Source organism: Diorhabda carinulata, chromosome 6 (assembly GCF_026250575.1).
Source record: "Diorhabda carinulata isolate Delta chromosome 6, icDioCari1.1, whole genome shotgun sequence".
Classification (NCBI taxonomy): Eukaryota; Metazoa; Arthropoda; class Insecta; order Coleoptera; family Chrysomelidae; genus Diorhabda; species Diorhabda carinulata.
In genome coordinates this window covers 24,193,899-24,214,278 of record NC_079465.1, presented here as the reverse complement: position 1 = coordinate 24,214,278, position 20,380 = coordinate 24,193,899, and the positions used below count along the sequence as shown (strand labels likewise).

The following is a 20,380-nucleotide window of genomic DNA, read 5'->3' as shown; positions in this document are numbered from 1 at the left end:
ACAGTAATCAATGATTTTTCAATTTTTGCGTATTTTAGTGTTATTTACTTCCTCATAAATTCTCTTTTGGTTTTTCCTATTTCCTATAACTACTGATTACAAAAAAAATTCCTATCGGCACATCTCTCGTTGGTATTACGTGGGAGTCAATCATTTTTTTTGTTCGAAACTCAGGTTATAAACAAAGTTGGTGATCAACCATTCACGAAAACCGACGAAGAAATATTTTCCAAATACCTACAGTTCTGCGGTATCGGCCTCCGAAACGCGCACCTCTACGAAAAATCCCAGTTAGAAATAAAAAGGAATCAAGTCCTTTTAGATTTGGCCAGGATGATATTCCAAGAACAGTCTACGTTGGAGCACGTGGTTTATAGAATTTTACTGCACGCACAAAGTCTTATTCAATGCCAAAGAGTACAGGTAAGTGACGTAATCCAAGTTGATTCAGCTGCGTATTTTCTGAATAATGTTTTCGTTACAACGAAGTATTCGACTTCGATAAATATGTATATCGGAATTTGTTTTCTTTCTCTTTTTTTTTGTAAAACAAACATTTTATAATTGAATTTGTTTTGCGAATGTAGCTTTTGTTCGCGATTAAATTCAGTGCACACATTCTCCGATGGGGGCGATAGCAGAATACGAAACGTGCCGGAAAAAAAGAAAAATAATTCGGTAATTTTAGACGGTGTATTTGATATTATTAAATTCGTCGTTGGGAGATTCGGAATTCATTTTAACTGACGAAAAATGTGATGAAAATTTAAATTGAAGTTGGTATTGAATATTTTTGTAAGATTCGTGGTTCTTCCATCGAATTTCGTCTATAATTTGACAAAACTTGAGAGATGAAAAAAAATGATTTTTCTATGTTAGCAACTTTAATTTTTTCCGTTTTTTTCTCAGTTTTTTTCAAAATAATCCCTTTTACCTGATTTTTTGTGAAATTTCCATTTTAATTTTTGCGTATTTTAGTTTTCGTGTAATCATCACGAATTATTCATTTTTTTTTTATTTCGGCGTGATGGATTTTCTCGCGCCTTCGGATTTTTTTTTATTTTCGTTGAGATTTTTCGATTTTTCGCAGTTTACATTTGGAATTTATCTCTTTTGGATTCTTTTTACTCTACTTATTTTAGTTTTTCTCATTTTCAGGTATTTTTGGAATTCTTTTTGCAATATGCGCATATTAATTAGATTTATGATTATTTTTCAGTTTATCCTATTTTCTCGAATATTTTTCCACATTTTTTTTCAATTTCTAGAGAATTTTGAATATTTTTAGCATTCTCTCTATTTGGAGAATTTCTTTTTTTTCAGATTTTTTTCATTTTCCGATAATTTCCTAATTGCGCGTTTTATTTTTTTTTCATTTTCTTGCATTTTGCAAATTCTTTTTTTTCACTTACTAATAGTTTTTCGAGTTTTCTTATTTCTTTTTTTTTACGAACATGTTTCAGTCTCGAATCATCTAGAAAACTCTTTTTTTGGTATTACCCGTATTTATATTTTGCAAATTTTCCCATATTTCGAATTTCTTTATTTTTGCGCAGTTATTTCCAATTTCTTGGAATTTTTAGAATCCGATTTTTCCGCATTTTCAAATTCTCAATCTTCACCAATTATTTGGGACCATTATTTTCCTGGCATTTTGAAATCTGAGCATTTTCCCATTTTTTTCCAATATCTTGTCTAGTCCTTTAAGAAATTTTTGGTTTTCTCAAATTTGCCGATAATTTTTCAAATTTTTTATGATTCTCATCGCCCTTTTAACTATTGTAAATTCTTTTTCCGATTTTTAATTCATATTTTCAATTTACCAAGAATTTTTCATATGATTAGAGTTTTTTATTTCAAAGTATTCAACTTCCATTTAATTCCAAATTCTCTTTATTTGTAAAACAAATAATTTAATTAAATTTATTTTGCAAATGTAGCTTTTGTTCGCGACTAAATTCAGTACACACATTCTCCGATAGGGGCGATAGCAGAATACGAAACGTGCCGGAAAACTAAAAATTCTCGTTTCCAAAGCACGTCTCTCCTTATCTTGATACATAATTCAGTAATTTTTCATTGAAATTATCAAATTCGTTATTGTAAGAAAAAAATTCAATCCAACTCACTAAAGTTATAAAAACAAATATTTCATCCACATTCTGCACTACTCATTTTTGTTCTGTAGAAATACTTCATGATTACCCCTCGTATTATACAAATCGATCATTTAATTGACTGTATGAAATTACATCGTGAAACATACACCTATGAAGCGGTTGATGAGTTGACGAGCCATGGTAATATAATAGAGAAAAGAGCTATTTAAAGCTGTGCCTTTAGTGCTAAAGTCGATTATCTCTACACAAGCTTTTCGATAGACGTAATTGTAAATGACAAAAGCTTTACATTATAAAAGAAACTTTTCGATATCGCCGATATGTTTTACTATTCAAATATGAAATGAAAGTTTTGATTAATGAACTTGTACGTTAAAACTATTCCAAATATCAATAGAAAATAAGAAAATATGAACCAATTCACACAAAATTAATTATTAATCAATTGTTATTTTTGAAATTATCTCGAATTTTTTTCTTTGATATAAAGTTTATACATACCTTGATTATGGGGTGAAACACAAAAATTACAACATCATTATTAACTTAAATAGGTTTATAACAAACATTTACCATACAATTAAATCACATATAAATGTATAAAATCTTAGGTTAGGTTTGTAGACGCGCACCACGGAAGTTAAAAAAGAAGAAGTAGCCTTCATTAATAGAATAATCCATATACGTGCTCGTATCATGGATGAATAACGTGAAAACAAAACAAAAAAGAATAATTTATTTGGTTTAAGTGTTTTTCTTCACTAGAAATCTTTGATATGTGAAAAATTACAACAAAATATTGAATTCATGACTAAATAGTTATAAAATCATCAATGTATTTCATGATTAAGTAGCATATTATTGTGAAAAATCTTAGGTTATGTTTGAAGACGCCTAACAAAGTTAAAAACGAAGAAGTACAGAAAAGAAAAGAAGAAATAAGAAAAACAATAACTTTCTTTTAGGGTGATTCATTAAAGTGGTTCTTTCTAATGTAGCAAAACGATGAATAAATTAATCGAATAATCTATAAATTGAGTGCTTTACGTTAATGCATATATTTGATACGAGATAAAACACAAAAATTACAAAAAAAATAATGAATTCGTCAGAGTTTATACATAAATATTCATAAAATTATCAACGTACTACATGATTAAATACCGTATTATTGTGAAATCTTAGGTTAGGTTTTAGGACGCACACCAAAGTTAAAAAAGAAGAAGTACCCTGTACTAATGGAATAATCCATAATTATAATAAAATAATAATTTCATTATAGGGTGATTCATAAAAGTAGTTCATTCTAATGTAACATAACGTTGATAAATGAATAGATGTTGAACTAACCTATAAATTTAGTGCTTTCATTAATACATACTAATCAAGTCAAAAAAAGAATAATCAAACAAGTATTTAATGACTGGAGTTTCAATATTTCATTAGAATCACCTAATTAAAGGGTGATTCAAAAAAAGTAGTTTTTCAATGTGGATAAATTAATTGAATAGTTTATATAAATAAAACGAATGTCGTTTAAATTTACAAAAAAATTAACTTAATGCGATAATAAAGTTGATAGACAACTTCCTGCTCGTTGAATTGATTAGTTATCAGCTCTCTATTACGACTGGTCAATATTTGCATTTCATCACATTAACACGGCAGCTATTATCGATCCGTACTTAAATTACTATGTTTTATCTCTGTACAAGGAAATATCGTTTATCATATACAACGACTCCCCATCACTTGTCTTGTCGATTTCAATTAGATATCGAACATGGGCGGTGACTCATATAGTGATCCAGTCAAAATAGACAAAAATAAGATATAACTTGGTCAAAATCCCCGTCGAAGGTCAAACGGATATAAAGCTTTTTTATCTCGAAAAGAAGTAAAACTTTTCGTATGACTCACCAGATATCGCACTTTTAATAATTATAAAATTCATATTTCATAATTATTTACACTACACTTAACTAATTTATTTCTTTGATCCAATCACTAAGACTTAAAATAATAAACTAACTCTCGCTGCTAAACAAACACTAATTTATATCAGATTATCTAGAATTCTAGAAAGTCAACAAAAAAAATCACTTTAATAACATCCTACAAACTAATTGTTAAAAAATATGTCAAAGGCGCTAAATTTTGTAGTTACTTTATAACCGGACAGGATCGGCTCCTTAATTCTGAGTCGTACGAAAAGTATCGGAACGATTTTAGTAGAGATTTTCATGATCTTAATCTGTTTAACCAATTTCCCACGTTTGATTTTGGATAAAATTTTTGGCAAAATAGTTTTGCTACTAAACGAAGGAAAAGAGCCCCATATGAGCGGCTGGTAGTCAATCGCTTAAACAAAAAGGACAAAAAGGCCGTTTCACCAAACCAGCATGGTTTTGAGAGATCTACGGTCACGGCAATGTTACAATTAAAAGATAATATAAAGGTAGGAACGTCCAGATAGAATGTGGTAACAACCATCAACATCCGAAATGCGATGAACATATTACCAAGGGTTTCACAAATGGGGAGATGAACCAGTACTGGTTCCCGTAGACCTGGACATCGATTTGCAGTCCTGCGCCCTGTGCCCTATCTCCCCGCAGTTCAGTCACTGCCTTGTGGGGTCTTCCTTTTGCATTTCACGTGCCCGTAGTAAAGGCATCTAAAGCATGTTAGAGACACGATCCTTTCTATGATTTTACAGGCTGACCAACTAATCTTAATGGTCCTCATCTTATCTGCGATGACTAGTTACATTTGTTCATCAAATTTGATTTTCCTTATCGATTTTGCTACAAGTCCTGCCAAACCTGAGTGAATAACCGAAAGAATAACTGTCGTATTAACTTTGTATAATATGTTAAATGGCGGCCTTACTGAAATGTTTAAACTACCTACAAAATTTTAGAATTTTCAATTTATTTTTTTTATTTATAAATATTGTTCGAAGAATAAGTTATTCATAAAATAAAAGTAATTAGTTGAATAAATTAATTAAAAAATTACAGATTCTTTTAACGCATCAAGATTCATGCGCTAGTTTCTCGAGAGTTTTTGATTTTGAAGAAAACGATGTTAATATTATCGAATCTGGAGAGAGTAGAAATAGGTAAATAACGCGAAATTTGATAATAAAAAATTCGAAAAATAAAATAATTCCCATATATACTTTCAGTCCATTGGAAGGGAGATTTCCAATTAATTTGGGAATAACCGGACACGTAGCTACTACGGGGGAGGTGAGTTATTTAATTAATACTTACAAACGTATTATGTCGTGTATATTGGAATTCTATTTTTGAAGATGAAATTTTCAATTTATAGACTGTGAATCTAACGAACGTGTACGACGATTCACGATTCGATCCCGAAGCGGACCAAGGTACAAACTTTAAACACAAGACGGTTTTGTGTATGCCGATAAAGAACAGCAAAAATAAAATAATCGGCGTTATACAATTGATAAATAAATTCAACGATCTTCCTTTTACGCAAAACGACGAAAATTTCGTGGAGGCGTTCGCCATCTTCTGCGGCATGGGTATACACAACACGAGGATGTACGAGGAGGCTACTACGGCCGTTGCTAAACAGAAAGTTATTTTGGACGTGCTGTCCTATCATGCGACCGCCAGTGTTGAGGAAGCCCAAAGATTAAGGGTAAGGTACTGGTTTTTTTAATTAAAATTTACCTTTCATTATTTAGATTGAAATAATATATTCCCAAGTGAACGAAAAACGAAAATTCGATTGTTTTCACCGAAATAATTTAAATTAGAAATTTGATCTATTTTTGACGAATGACAAAATAAAATCTGAAATATTTTTCATTTTTCCAATATATAGATTCTTGATCATTTTAATTCTCCATGGATTTTCGAATATATTCGATTTTTTTTGTAATTTGGGATAAATTAAAAAATTTTCTTCTAGTTTTATTTTCTAAAATTTCTGGATAGTTTTTTTATTTTTTACGCGAACAATTTTCGAAATTTGACAGCGAGCTTTTTTGTGACGAATGACAAAATAAAATCTGAAATATTTTTCATTTTTCCAATATATAGATTCTCGATCATTTTAATTCTCCATGGATTTTCGAATATATTCGATTTTTTTTGTAATTTGGGATAAATTAAAAAATTTTCTTCTAGTTTTATTTTTTAAAATTTCTGGATAGTTTTTTTATTTTTTACGCAAATAATTTTCGAAATTTGACAGCGAGCTTTTTTGTGACGAATGACAAAATAAAATCTGAAATATTTTTCATTTTTCCAATATATAGATTCTTGATCATTTTAATTCTCCTTGGATTTTCGAATATATTCGATTTTTTTTGTAATTTGGGATAAATTAAAAAATTTTCTTCTAGTTTTATTTTTTAAAATTTCTGGATAGTTTTTTTATTTTTTACGCGAACAATTTTCGAAATTTGACAGCGAGCTTTTTTGTGACGAATGACAAAATAAAATCTGAAATATTTTTCATTTTTCCAATATATAGATTCTCGATCATTTTAATTCTCCATGGATTTTCGAATATATTCGATTTTTTTTGTAATTTGGGATAAATTAAAAAATTTTCTTCTAGTTTTATTTTCTAAAATTTCTGGATAGTTTTTTTATTTTTTACGCAAATAATTTTCGAAATTTGACAGCGAGCTTTTTTGTGACGAATGACAAAATAAAATCTGAAATATTTTTCATTTTTCCAATATATAGATTCTCGATCATTTCAATCCTCCATGAATTTTTGAATTTCTTCCATTTTTTTTGTAATTTGGGACAAATTCTTAAAAAGTTGAAAAAAATTTCTTCCAGTTTTATTTTCTAAAATATCTGGATATTTTTTTTTTACGCAAACAATTTTCGTCTTTTTTTGTAGTTCTTCGAAAATTTATCGGTTTTTTCAATTTTTGGAAAAATTCCTGCGGAGATTTTTGTTTCCATCAATTTCATTTCTTTCGAATTTTTAAGTATCTGAAAATGTCCTTGATTCTTCGAAATTATAAAACTTTTTCGCTATTAACTATTAGAACTTTTTCGATATTATATCTCAATTTCGTTATATCAAATTATTGGAAAAGTTTCCAAATTAAAGATAATCCCGATTTTTTGATTTATTTCTTCTCAATTCCATAAAAATGTCCCGATCATCACATTCTTCTATTCTCCAGAATTCTTTTGATTTCTCGTATTTTCGAACTTTTTATGCCAGGTTTTCGTTTTTGTAGAATTTTGTGTTTTTATTTTTATTTAATAACAAAAATTCATCATTTTTTTTAATTTATTCAATTTCTTTAGTTTTCTCCCTATTTTCTATATCCCATGTTAATTTTTTACTCATTTTCTCTTCGAGAAATTATTCAATTTCCAAAAAAACTTTCCGAATTTTGTTGCAATTCGAAATTTTACGAAAACAAGGAATTTTCCGATAATTTTTTGGATATATTTTCAAAAGCTTCTCTCATTTTTTGAATTAACTAATGTTTTAAGTACATCTAATATTTTTGGACAATTTTCGAAAAAAACTATCTATTTTCCATGTTTTTAGTACAAATCAGTTTCACAAAATTCAAGAGAAATTTCTAGAGTCGAAACATATGATCTGACACGTGATTATTTTTTAAAAAGCAGCGATAATATTTATTCTATAGTGTGGATCAAATTTTGGTGTAATAAAAATTATGAATAAAAAAAATTTGAGCTGGCCGCGCTGTTGCCAGATTTTCGTACCCATAGATAAAAATTGAGTGTGTAATGTAGTCAATGATTTTACTAATTTTATTGAAGCCTTTTCTGTATTGTTTACTCTTTATATTCAAAAATCAAACTGACGTCATTTAATTACATTTGTATGAACGGCCTATATCCTATAATCCTCCAAACTACACGGAGCTTCCTTCAAAAACTACTTTGCTTAGTTTCTATTCATTTGCCAGTATTTTATGTTGCACAATTAATTTTTCGGAAAAAAATATTCGAAATTTAACAAAAGATTTGATAAAAAGACAGTTAAATCTCTTACAGTGTAATAAGTATTTCTTCGACGACGCGGACCACGTCAGGAAACTTTCAGTAGTGTCTCGAAACGTATGTATTGGTAATTAATATATCTGTTAAACGTTTTCATCAAAAAAAAAAAAAAATAATGTACAGATTACCGAACATTTATCATAGCTTTTGTAGCAAAAAAAATAGAAATTCGAATCAATACGTGAATCCAGGAAAGCTACAAAGTTATAGAAACTGTTCATTTGTCATTTAAACTCAGCATCGACAAAAGCTCTCAATGTATTTTGATTTGTTGCTTTTTTTGTCACGTAAATCATTTTATTTATAAAATAAGCGCATTCAAAAATCATTTACGCTTTAGCTTCTTCGCATTTAAATATTCGTCCATACTTTCTATAACTATTGTTTTTAACTTTCCTTCATATTTTTTCAAAGTCTGGCAACGTTGTTTAACGTCATACTCTTTTTAGTTCGGACGTAATCTATTGATACATCGTTTTGAATGATTATAAAATTTATTATAAAAATAAATTTGATATTTTTTTGAAAAATATACGACGCTCAATTACTTCACAAATTGATATTTTCAAAAATAATTCGAAAATAGAGAATATCCTGAAGTTTCTTTGTTTCAATAATTGAATAAATATTTAAAACTCACTTTAGTTTAGTTGTGTGAAATGTTGGGCTTCTGTAACCGTTTTTTTTTAATAAAAAAATCCAGAAATTCTTGGGAGGGTAGTAAACCCACACACTCCTTAACAAGTATGTGCTTTTAGCTGCTTTGCGCATAAAAACAGGAGGAGAACATAATTCTATCGAATTTTCTAGGTTAGAACATTTAGTAGAGAGTGGAGCAAATTTTTAAGTGAAAAAAAGTCTCTAACTTTTGTATTTTTAATATTAACACTGAAATTCCTATGATCCCTGTATATATCTTATCCTTAAATTTTATTTATCATCCAGTTTCATCCATTTCTATTTGCTTGACTCAACATCGTTGATTCTATCGGAATTATCCGTTTAATTACTATTCAAATCTACTTTTCCAAATTTCCACTTCAAAAAAGTAAAAAAAGTGATTCTACCCATTCTGAATACACTGTTTATACCAATACTCACAATTACACCGTCCGACGCGCGTTTCGAAAACCAACTTACCATCTTCAGAGACTTGAAGGTAAACTAAAACCTAATAACTCGACTTACCTGTTTCATAACCCACCAATAAACCTTCTCCCGTGAAAATTAATTTTTCACATTAACTCTATAGAGTGGGCTGTAAGAAATTAGCCCTTTGTCCCTATTCAAACTTACCTCACATTTTTTTTCATATCATCTTTCTCAAGTTTTGTAATGTAAGAAAAATTTAAATACGGACAAAAGGCCAATTCCTTACAGCCCACTATATAGAGTAGTATAAAAGTGAAGAATTAATTCCCTCCCGCCAAGGAGGAAATTAATTTTTTGGAGAAGGTTTATTGGTGAATTATAAAACAGGTAAGTCGAGTTATTAGGTTTTAGTTAACCTTCAGTCCCCGAAGACGATAGTTGAATATCAGTAACTCGCAACTTGATATTCTTTCAAATCGATGAAGCTCTCCATTCGATTTTCATTTACTTATCCTTGTTTTAGGATTTGAGGGTACCGTCAAACGTAAAGTTTGGGCTTCTCGATTTCGCTTTTGATGACATCCGTTTAAGTGATGACGATACTCTAACCGTAAGTAAATTATTTATAATAAATCAAATTTTGTCGTCGGTTTAGGTAAACTAAATTTCGTCGAGAAATAGAAAGATAAAGTAGAATCAGTAGAGGGTTGAATTGAACTCAGAAGTGGGCTGGATTAACATCAGAAGGGGGCCAAAGTAGAATAAGAAGTAGACTAAATTGAAATTAGAAATTGACCTAAGTAAAATGAGAAGTGTGATTATAGAGGGCCAAAATAGAATCGGATAGAGTCGAAAGGTTCGCGAAATAAATTGGAAATGGGATAAATTAAAATCAAAAATAGTCAAATCGAGAATATTTACGTTATATTATGAAAAAAAATCGTTGATTTAAATTTTTAGGCTTGTTTAAGAATGTTCCTTGATCTCAGTCTCGTCGAAACGTTCCACATAGATTTCGACGTATTATGTAGATGGTTATTATCGGTTAAGAAAAATTATAGAGACGTGACTTATCACAATTGGCGACACGCTTTCAACGTGGGTCAAATGATGTATTCAATATTACACGTGAGTAACTTAACGAATTGTCGATTCGATGAATATCGAGTTACAATTACCGTTTATTCTATAGGCTACTAGATGGTGGGAGTACCTCGGATCGATTGAATGTCTCGCTCTTATGATCGCTTGTCTTTGTCACGATCTGGACCATAGGGGAACCAACAATTCTTTTCAGATGAAGTAAGGATGTTTTAACTCGGACGATGGCGGTTGAAAATTAGTTTGAATTTGTTTTTAGAATTCATTCGCCGATAGCGCAACTTTATTCCACTTCTACTATGGAACATCACCACTTCGATCAGTGTTTGATGATATTGAATTCACTTCAGCTTCTGTCGAATCTTACGCCGGAGCAACATTCGAGGGTGATCAGGGTATTAGAAGAAGCCATTTTAGCTACGGATTTGGCGATATATTTTAAGTAAGTTTCGACTCAATTTCTAATTATATTATTTTCTCCCAAATCTATAAGTTTTTTTTTAATTATTTAATCCTATTAGGTACTATTTAAAATCGATTCTATGAGGTCTTATTTTTTTATTTTTACATATTCCTGATATTCAATTTGAACTAAAAAAGATTTAGTATTAAAATAACTTATGCTTAAAAAGAAAAAGATTTCAATCAATAACTATGTTCCATATTGTTTTACGTCATTAAAATCAACCTAACTGGACATCTAGAAGGTTTAGTACATAAATTTCAAACAAGAAGAAGATTTATTGGTTATTTTTATGATTAACAGATTCATTTCGATCTATCAGTACGTTCAGTATTGTTTGATATTAATAAAATAATTCTATATGGACAAAAAGAAGGTTTAGTACATAAATTTCAAAAAAGAAGAAAATTTAAAGATTACTTCTGATTGACTGATCCATTTCGATCTATCAGTACTTTTCATATTGTTTGATATTAATAAAATAATCCTATATGGATAAAAAAAGGTTTAGTACATAAATTCCAAAAAAGAAGAAAATTTAAAGGTTATTTCTATGATTGACTGATTCATTTCGATCTATCAGTACGTTTGATATTAATAAAATAATCCTATATAGATAAAAAGAAGGTTTAGTACATAGATTCCAAAAAAGAAGAAAATTTAAAGGTTATTTCTATTATTGACAGATTCATTTCGATCTATCAGTACGTTTAATATTAATAAAATAATCCTATATAGATAAAAAGAAGGTTTAGTACATAGATTCCAAAAAAGAAGAAAATTTAAAGATTATTTCTATGATTGACCGATTAATTTCGATCTATTAGTACGATCCATATTCTTTATTAAGATGTAATTCTATGCTGATGCTTTAAATTAGGTCACGTGTTATAAGCGCCATCTTAAATTAATTGAGCTTCAAATAAAACAAAACAAATAATTAAAAACTGTAAGGAATGCATATACCTAGGTGTAAAACTAATAACAACAGGACGAAACGAGGAAACAATTAGGGACAGAATAACCAAAGGAAGAAAAGTAATAAGAGCCCTGAACTCAGTGCTGTGGCAAAAGAATATTAGACCAGAAACAAAAAAGAGAATATACAACGCCATTTTACAACCAATAATTACATATAGCTCCGAGGTTTGGCAACTTACAGAAAAGCAAAAAAATAACTTAAATGCAGTGGAAATGGATTTCTGGAGGAGAGCAGCAAGAATATCTAGAACGGAACATATAAGAAACGAGGAAATAAGAAGACAATTGAAAGTAGAAAGAACTTTAGTAGAAGATATAGAAAAGAAACAGTTGATTTGGTACGGACACGTTAAGAGAATGGGAAGAGAACGACTACCAAGAATAATATTAGAATGGACCCCCACAGAAAAAAGAAAGAGGGGAAGACCACCTAGAACATGGCTACAAGGAATCACTAGAGCAATGTCCGAAAGGAACCTAGCAGTCGACGACTGGCAAGATAGACAGGCCTGGAGATTAGGAACCCAAAGGCGTATAACGCTATAAAAGGGGATATATATATATATATAAAACATTATCGGATTTAAAACCCTAACATAGTTTTGTTTTGACTCTTTAAGGTAACGCTCAAATCGCTTAAAAAAACGCTGCAGTCAAAATTGTACCGCGTGACTTAATTCGACGCTTTAAATTCACCTTTAATTGATTAAAAACTAGATTCTATATGTGTGATTTTTTAAATGCATGGATGACTAAAAGGTCAAGTCCATAACTGAAAAAAAGAATAGGAGATTTATTTCTTTTACTGACAGGTTTGTCTAAATATGGTTTATGAGAGACAGCTTACAAAAAGTGTATACAAAGACCAAGTTTTACGTGAAAAAAAAAATTTCGGAAATGTGTCAAATTATTATGATTGATTGTTTTAGGAAACGTGTCGATTTTTTCAAAATAGCCAGTGAGGGTTTGAATTGGAAACGGGAGGAGCACAAAGAATCTGTTAGGGGTATGTTAATGACAGTCTGTGATTTAGCGGCCATAACGAAACCGTGGGAAGTAGAAAAACGAATAGCAGAATTAGTTAGTGCAGAATTTTTCGAACAGGGCGATTTGGAAAGGGAAACGTTGAATGTTACACCAATGGTGAGTTTATATCACGATTAAATTCCTTTTTTTTTGTAAAATTTCGTTTTTAATTTTTTCTCATCCATCTATTTAACGAATTTAGGATATAATGGATAGGACCAAAGCTGAAAAACTACCTATTATGCAGATCAACTTTATCGACTCGATTTGCCTACCTATATACGAGGTAAGTCGAATAAAACATTTTCATATTTTAAATATTTAGAATAATGCGATGCCGTTACGGCGTCTGATAATGTAATTCGACCTTTATATATATATAAATTATTGTTTTCTTATCATATACATGGTTTTTAATGTATTTGTTTCAGGCTTTTGCGGATCTTTCTGAAAATTTGCAACCGCTCCTCGATGGGGTTAAACAAAACCGCGATCATTGGTTAGAAGAGGCGCAAAGGGCTCATTTGGTGCCGGATCAAGAGGAAACCGAAGAAAAAGATGATAACGATAACGTATCGAAACCTAGTAGTCCCGATCAAAAACAAAGTCCTTGCGAAAATAATTGTCAAGAAATTACCAATAGATAAATAACCCTCGCTTCAATAAATCGATTTCGTTAATATTATTAGAACACCCTGTATGACACCGGAATAAAATACATGCGATATCAAAATCGTGATAATTTTTTTTAAATGTACTTATTAAAAAAAATGGTACCAATTTTTAAAAATCGTTTTTCCAAGTTGAAAAATAAATTCAAATTGTAGAATTTTGAAAAAATGTATCTCGAGCTTGAATTAAAGTACTTTGAGCCTAATAGGCGAGTGTTTCAATACCAAATTGCATATTTGGAAAAATTTTAATCGATTTTCGGAGAAATTACGATTTTTCGGATCGAAGACGATATTTTTTGAAAGGCATCGGATGAAATTTAATTTTATACTTAAAAATCGGTAGTTTAATGAAAAAAAATCATGTGTGGAATTAATGCTAAAAATTATAGAATGTGGGGAGTTTCAGGAGTTAGCTTAGCTTAATAAACATTTTTTTTCATATATTTCTTCTCAAATTACTCCAATCTCAATCAAATAATTTTGATTTTTCTTAAAAGCTTCGACTTTTTCCATTTTAAACGACGTGGTTTTACCTTAAAACCCCTTTTTCATCAATTTTTTCTACTATTTTCACTATAAATAACATTAGCCTCTTTATTTGTTCCAATTTTTAGTATCCAAACATTTTATTTGCTCCATTTTCCCTCCAAAGTACTTGAAACCCTTTCATCTGAATAATTTTCCGTAGAAATCTTGGTTCGTTCCAATTTTTACCTTTCAAACATTTTGTTTGTTTCATTTTCTTTTATAAACGTCATTGAATCCTTTAAAAACATTTCTTTGTTTTTTTTTCCTCCAAATTATCTGATTCTCCTCAAACGCTCGATTTGATTCATTTTTTCCTAGAAATGGCTTCGATCTTCTTCAATTTTCTTGGTTTGTTCCAATATTTACCGTTTAAAAGTTTTGTTTGTTCTAATTTCACTATAAATGTCGTCGATTTCTTCTAAAACATTTTGTTCGTTCCAAATTTTCATACAAATAACTTTCCAAAAATCTAGTTTGTACTATTTTCACTTCCAAAACATCTTGTTTGACGTTTTTACTTAGAACAATAACAGTTTAACTCCACAATTTTCGTTTGTTCTATTTGAACTTTCCAAATGTTTTGTTTGTTCCATTTCTATTTACAGAATACATGGTTTGTTCCGCTTCTACTCCAAACAATCACAGTCCAACTCCACTAATTTTGTATGCTCTTTTTGTACTTTCCAAACGTTTTGTTTGTTCCATTTCCGCTTCCAAAATACCTGGGCTGCTCCAATTTTACTTTGAACAATTACAGTTTAACCCAGAAAATCTAGTTTGTTCCATCTTCATTTCCCAAATATCTTTTGTTCAAATTTTCGTTAGGAACGATTTGAATTTCCATTAATTCATTTTGTTTCTATTAGAAAGCGAATTTTATGTTCTGTTTTTCGAAAAATATCGTAATTTTCTCTATTAAAAATAGAATTTGAATCATGTTTTTTATCTAGAATAAAAAAAGTTAATAACTGCTTGATTTATGAAGTTTAATCAAAAAGTTTTGCATTAAATTCTATTGTATATTTTGATGATAAATTTTTTTTCTTCTGGTTTTTATATTATATTTTATAAAAAAGAAAAGGTGCTAGAATGTGAAGGTGCGTTTAATAACACTAGTTAGAATTATTTGCAAAATCTCATGAAATATAATTTATTGTGTGTCTGTGTGGGAGTATATATTTTAAATTTTAGCTCTCTTAACTTTTATCCTGTCAACTTGTGTTTGTGATATATTTGTTAAGTTTTCCTATTAAGGTTGTCACTTGTAGTTACCTTTATTTTCGTTTTCGCGCTTTTCTGGAAATAATTCGACTGATTTCAGTAGAACCTGGTTTTTGAGTTGACAAAAATTATAACCAGAACTCATTCTTAACACAAATCTATCATCATCCGAAAGACGTTCTACAAATCAACTTTACTTAATGTTGTTTATTTGAATGATTTTTCATCATCTGTGTTCCATTTTCCATTCCATATCTTGTTTGTTCCCTCTTTTTTATCCAAAATATCGTGTTCTCACTATCGAAGAATTTATTACTTACAAAACGTCTTGTTTTGTTCCAATTTCACCAGAAAATAACCTTGATCTCCATCAAACATCTTGTTTGTTCCAATTTTTCCAGCATATGACCTGGAACTTATTCCAAACATTTTGTATGTTCCAATTTTTCCACCGGTTGACCTCATTTCTTCTCCAAACAACTTGTTTATTTCAATTTTTTCAGCAAATGACCTAGATCTTCTTCCAAATTTTTTGTTTGTTCCAATTTTTTTGGCAAATGACCTGCATCTTCTTCCAAGCATTTTGTTTATTCCAATTTTTCCACCAATTGACATCATTTCTTCTCCAAACATCTTATTTGTTTCAATTTTTTCTTTAAAGGACTGGGAACTCCTTCCAAATATCTTATTTGTTCCATTTTTTTGTTACTTCTAAACATCTTTGGTCCATTTGTTTTGCTTATACTTATTGTGTGTTCCTTAAGGATGCTACACTGAATTTGTCAACTTTATAGCCTTCGTTCTCGATATAATTTGAATAATATTAATTAAAATATTTCCAGAAAGTTTGTGCAAATGATTGAAATAAAGAAAGCACGCCAAGGTGTTAGTTTATTCTTCTACCATACTTACGAATGACGTGAAGTTGGTAGAAAAAGAAGCAGAACCGTATTTTTAGATGGTATTATATATAATTGAACCAAAGTGTATTTTTTTTGTGGAATTAATTAGTTGGAAACTTTTTAACATTGTAATTATAAGTTAAAAGGAGTGAGATTGCTATTCTAGTTCTAGGTAGGTTCGAGTTTTTCTTCTTATTTAAGAGCCTCTATTGTCTTTTTGTAAGATTAATATATGTACAGATTATGTAAAGAAAATGACCACCAATAATAATAATAATATATTTATTACAATTATTCGTTTTATTTCAATTCCCCGTCTTCCCATCTAAGAAATGCATAACACACCAAATCACCATAGATAATTATTAGTAAACATTCTGTTTAACACCCGTATATTACACTTTCTAACGGACGTTTTAATAACAAAGATACCTGGTTGATTCATTTTATTTACTAAAAAAATCAATGATTACAAAAATCAAGCTTCTTTGAAATTCTATTTAAAAGTTTCTCATTGTTTTAAATTCCAACTTCTACGTCCCTCGTATCTTACTTTGGTTTTGTGCCCAATACTACATACAGGCAAAGACTAGTTGCACAGAAAAGAAGAATAACGATTAAGAACTTTTTAGTGATTTTAGGTGGTGTGATTAAGGTTTATTTAAAACCAGAATTTAGAAGGAGTCTTTTTAAGTTGGCAATTCTGTAGATTCCTAATTGATCAAATCACAGCCACTTTTACGAAGCACTTTTGACATATGATGTTATCTAAATTATGAACAGTGTACATTTTCTTATTTTTGGAGTTCGTTGTTTCTTGTTATTATTTTATTGACAAATAAAAAATCACAGCCGGTTTTGCGAAGCACTTTTGACATATTATGTTTTGATAGATTATAAACAATTCGATGGTTATCGCTTTTATAGGGTCTCATTTCTCTATTAAATTATGAAAACTTTTCTTGTCTACTAACAGACCCTCATAAGAAGAATTATTATTCAGATTCCTTATTTCCAGACTCCATAATTTTATTAATGTCAATATAAGTATAAGTATATAAGTAGTTACTAAAATCCAAAACCACCGTCTGTTTTTGGTATAATTGAAGATAAATAACAATTTAGCGATTCATCTTCAATACAAAGTATGGTTGGTTGCATACTAACTGTACGACTAATTAATTTAAAGCTGGTAGCTCTGCTTATTGCACTAAGAACAAAACGTTCTGTGAATAGGGGAAGTTCGATTAGATTTACGACATTTTCAATCATTGAATTTTTAGTACTAAAAGTTTCTTAATGACATTCATTTACTGGAAAATCAAAAATTTAATTGAAATTAAGACGATATTGCCAATTATATAATAGAATATTTATTCGATTAATTATACAGGATGAAACGGTGTTCTGTGGGCAGTTTTCATAGAACTTAGTAGTTTGATTCATACAGGGGGAGTTTGATTAGATTTACGCCGTTTTCAGACGTTGAAGAAGTGTCAGTATTGAGGTTCTCAATGGAAAAAATCGAAATAAAAGTCGATGTTAATAATTATATAATAAAATATTTATTTGATTAATTATACATCTATGGCAAATAATATACATATAAAATTTAACAACCTAATCAACATTAAAGAATGTCGAGAACGATAATAAAAAAAAGTTTACATCGAAATTTCAAAAACGCGACTTTAATCATTATATGAAAACGTCGCTTCGATTCAATGTAATAATTGCACTTCGTTCATAGCGCAATAACTTGCAAAATGTTACAATTGTAACAATTTCAATGCTTAATATAATAATATCAATAAAAACCTAATTACCCTATAAAGAATTATAACTGGAAATTTGAGATAGGTATGTGTAGTCGGTTTCAAAAGTAGTGAATCACAGTTATCAAGTAATTTCAGGAAGAAATCGTGCTTTTAGTATTTTTATGATGTTGCACTGATTAAAAAAATACATGAAAATCGAAAATAATATTAAACATATCATTAACGAGCGATAATTTGAATCAACAAGGAAAATATAGCAAAAAATATCAGTTTGCGCTAATTTTTAAATGGAGATTGAAGGTTTATAAAGATGCTTGTAGGGCCATTTTGATTCATATTTTAAGATAATTGATAGAAAATAAAAGAGTTTTTGTAAGTATAGGAGGTTTAAAAATAGTGTGAATCACTCAAAATGTGAGAATAAAAATTGAATCATTTCAGTTTTTTTTTCAAAAATTAACTGAAATAAAGAAAAAGACGTGCCATTTTAATGTATAGGGATGATCTAAAAGAGATTATGAATGATCGTTGCTATAGTGTATTTCAAAAATAATGATTCATATGTGACAAACTCAGAATTTCAAAAAAACGTCGAAATTTTCAAAAATGGAGAAAAATTTGATTAAAACCAGCTGTAACAGCACAATTTGAAGCATCACCTTTTCCCTTCAAACTTCATTTACGCATATCAAAAATATTTCTAATCATACAAAATAAAATGATTTTAAATAGTAGAAACAGTAAATATTCAACAAGATTTCCTTTTCTAGCAGTCATAAGATTATATCAAGTTTCCAGAAAAGGCATTAATAAAAAAAATAAGCAACTACTTCATAAAAAAGTCGTGCTATTTGGCCCATTCTATATATACATTCCGTATATGATGAAAAACCATTTTCTGGAAACAAATTAAAAAAATTCACTAATAAACAGGCACCCAAAGACCGGAATGTTCGTCCCTCCTAAAATAATGTGGTCGATTATCCCTAAAAACTGTCACAGCCGGAAATGGATTCTCTTGAATGTACTTCAAAGTCCCACGCATTTGAGATACGAAATGAGGCGATTCAACTTCCGGTGATGTCGAAAGTTGATGTAGAATAAATTCGTCGTTTTGTGCCAACCATAATTCGGCCGCTCTCAGAGGATTGTAGTTGAAAGGACCTATTTTCAACATTCCTAAATTACAATCGTATATATCAATGACTTCTTCACCTCCTGAACTGGAAAGGTAACGAGCCGTACGAAGATATTCCTCTGGACCTTTTTCCGGGAATGTCGCGGGGAATATTTCACCTATAAACCAAAAAATTCTCACAAATAATATCAAAAAATCAAGTAAATAACATCACTTCAGACAATAATTTGTTACTTACCGGTTTTCATGTTAACTCCTACTCCATAAACGATTGGCCATGGGATTCCATTACGTATAACGGTGTTTAAATGACCTACACACGCTAATGTTAAATCAACTTCTATGGGAAGTTTATGGAAAGCGTCTACGATGTTATGAAAAAGTTTTGTCGAATAACTATTCCCTGTATAACCTCCTACTAATTGTAATTCAATTCTACCTTCCGGATACCCTATTGCTAATTCTTGTACTTTTTGTATCATCATATGAACAGCTTCGTATGTTCCTATATGAACATAACCACATATTAATGAAATTGGTAACTAAGACAAAATAAGTGGAAATTAGTACTTACCGGATCCATCAAAATGACTTAGTGCAACAGCACCCGATCCAGAATGACGAACAATTACTATTATACAAGTAGTAGCATCGTCCGATCCTATAATTGTAACGTTTTTATCGTGAGGAGTTGTTGCTGCGAATTCTCTTTGTAACACATACAATAGTCCAGCTGGGCCTATAACTTTAGTCGAAATTGCCAACAATTGGTTAGCTGTTTCTGTATAAACAGGATGTGTATTGCATAAAGTTTGTGTGTCAGGAGGGCACTTTGTTTGTAAAACTCCGTTTAATACTAGCACCATTTTGTTTTTAAATACTTAAATCGATAATTTTTCTGTGATCAAATATATTTATTTCTTCTTATATTTAACCTAGGGGTTATCAAACAATTTGTTATCTATATTTAAAACCAATTATTGATATTTTATCGTTCATCTAACCTAAAATTGTTAACTGTCAAAAATATTGTTTGCTTCATCCACACAACACACAAGACACAAGATCTATCAGCGACATCTATTTAAAAAAATTGGCGCTACTGTTCAAAATCTTATCATGTCTCTGTTTTTACAATATTCATCACATACGAGGTTTACTTATTAAAAAACGAAACTGGTGATATACAAAATACTCTATTCGCACAATGCGAAACTTCCATTGTTCGAAATAACGCAGGAAATCTTTGTCTGTCAGTTCCTTCAGAACATTTAACATTGGGATGTTGTACTGGGCTAGAAACCTCTTG

General features: G+C 29.8%; 2 protein-coding genes across 17 annotated transcripts in view; one reads left to right on the top strand and one right to left on the bottom strand.

Annotated features, from left to right (window-relative positions):
• Window positions 1-13,572, top strand: part of LOC130896065 (dual 3',5'-cyclic-AMP and -GMP phosphodiesterase 11) — a 101,994-nt gene extending 88,422 nt beyond the window's left edge. For 9 of the 16 annotated variants that reach the window (XM_057803857.1, XM_057803858.1, XM_057803855.1 and 6 more), the window contains 12 exons: window positions 175-423; window positions 5,144-5,244; window positions 5,311-5,374; window positions 5,460-5,795; window positions 8,162-8,224; window positions 9,783-9,869; window positions 10,220-10,387; window positions 10,452-10,561; window positions 10,620-10,802; window positions 12,734-12,947; window positions 13,033-13,116; window positions 13,262-13,572. In XM_057803857.1, coding sequence (XP_057659840.1) covers window positions 175-423; window positions 5,144-5,244; window positions 5,311-5,374; window positions 5,460-5,795; window positions 8,162-8,224; window positions 9,783-9,869; window positions 10,220-10,387; window positions 10,452-10,561; window positions 10,620-10,802; window positions 12,734-12,947; window positions 13,033-13,116; window positions 13,262-13,477 — 1,875 coding nt within the window. In that variant the 3' untranslated portion in view covers window positions 13,478-13,572. The remainder of the gene's footprint in view (window positions 1-174; window positions 424-5,143; window positions 5,245-5,310; window positions 5,375-5,459; window positions 5,796-8,161; window positions 8,225-9,782; window positions 9,870-10,219; window positions 10,388-10,451; window positions 10,562-10,619; window positions 10,803-12,733; window positions 12,948-13,032; window positions 13,117-13,261) is intronic. The other 7 variants (XM_057803861.1, XM_057803856.1, XM_057803862.1 and 4 more) reach the window with 1 other exon arrangement.
• Window positions 13,573-17,700: 4,128 nt separating this feature from the next.
• On the bottom strand, window positions 17,701-20,132 carry LOC130894887 (protein N-terminal asparagine amidohydrolase-like). Its single transcript, XM_057801910.1, has 3 exons — window positions 19,646-20,132; window positions 19,310-19,576; window positions 17,701-19,229 (listed from the first exon to the last, which is right to left on the bottom strand). The coding sequence occupies exons 1-3, from the start codon at window positions 19,935-19,937 to the stop codon at window positions 18,856-18,858; spliced, it is 933 nt and encodes a 310-aa protein (XP_057657893.1). The 5' UTR covers window positions 19,938-20,132; the 3' UTR covers window positions 17,701-18,855.
• Window positions 20,133-20,380: the final 248 nt, after the last annotated feature.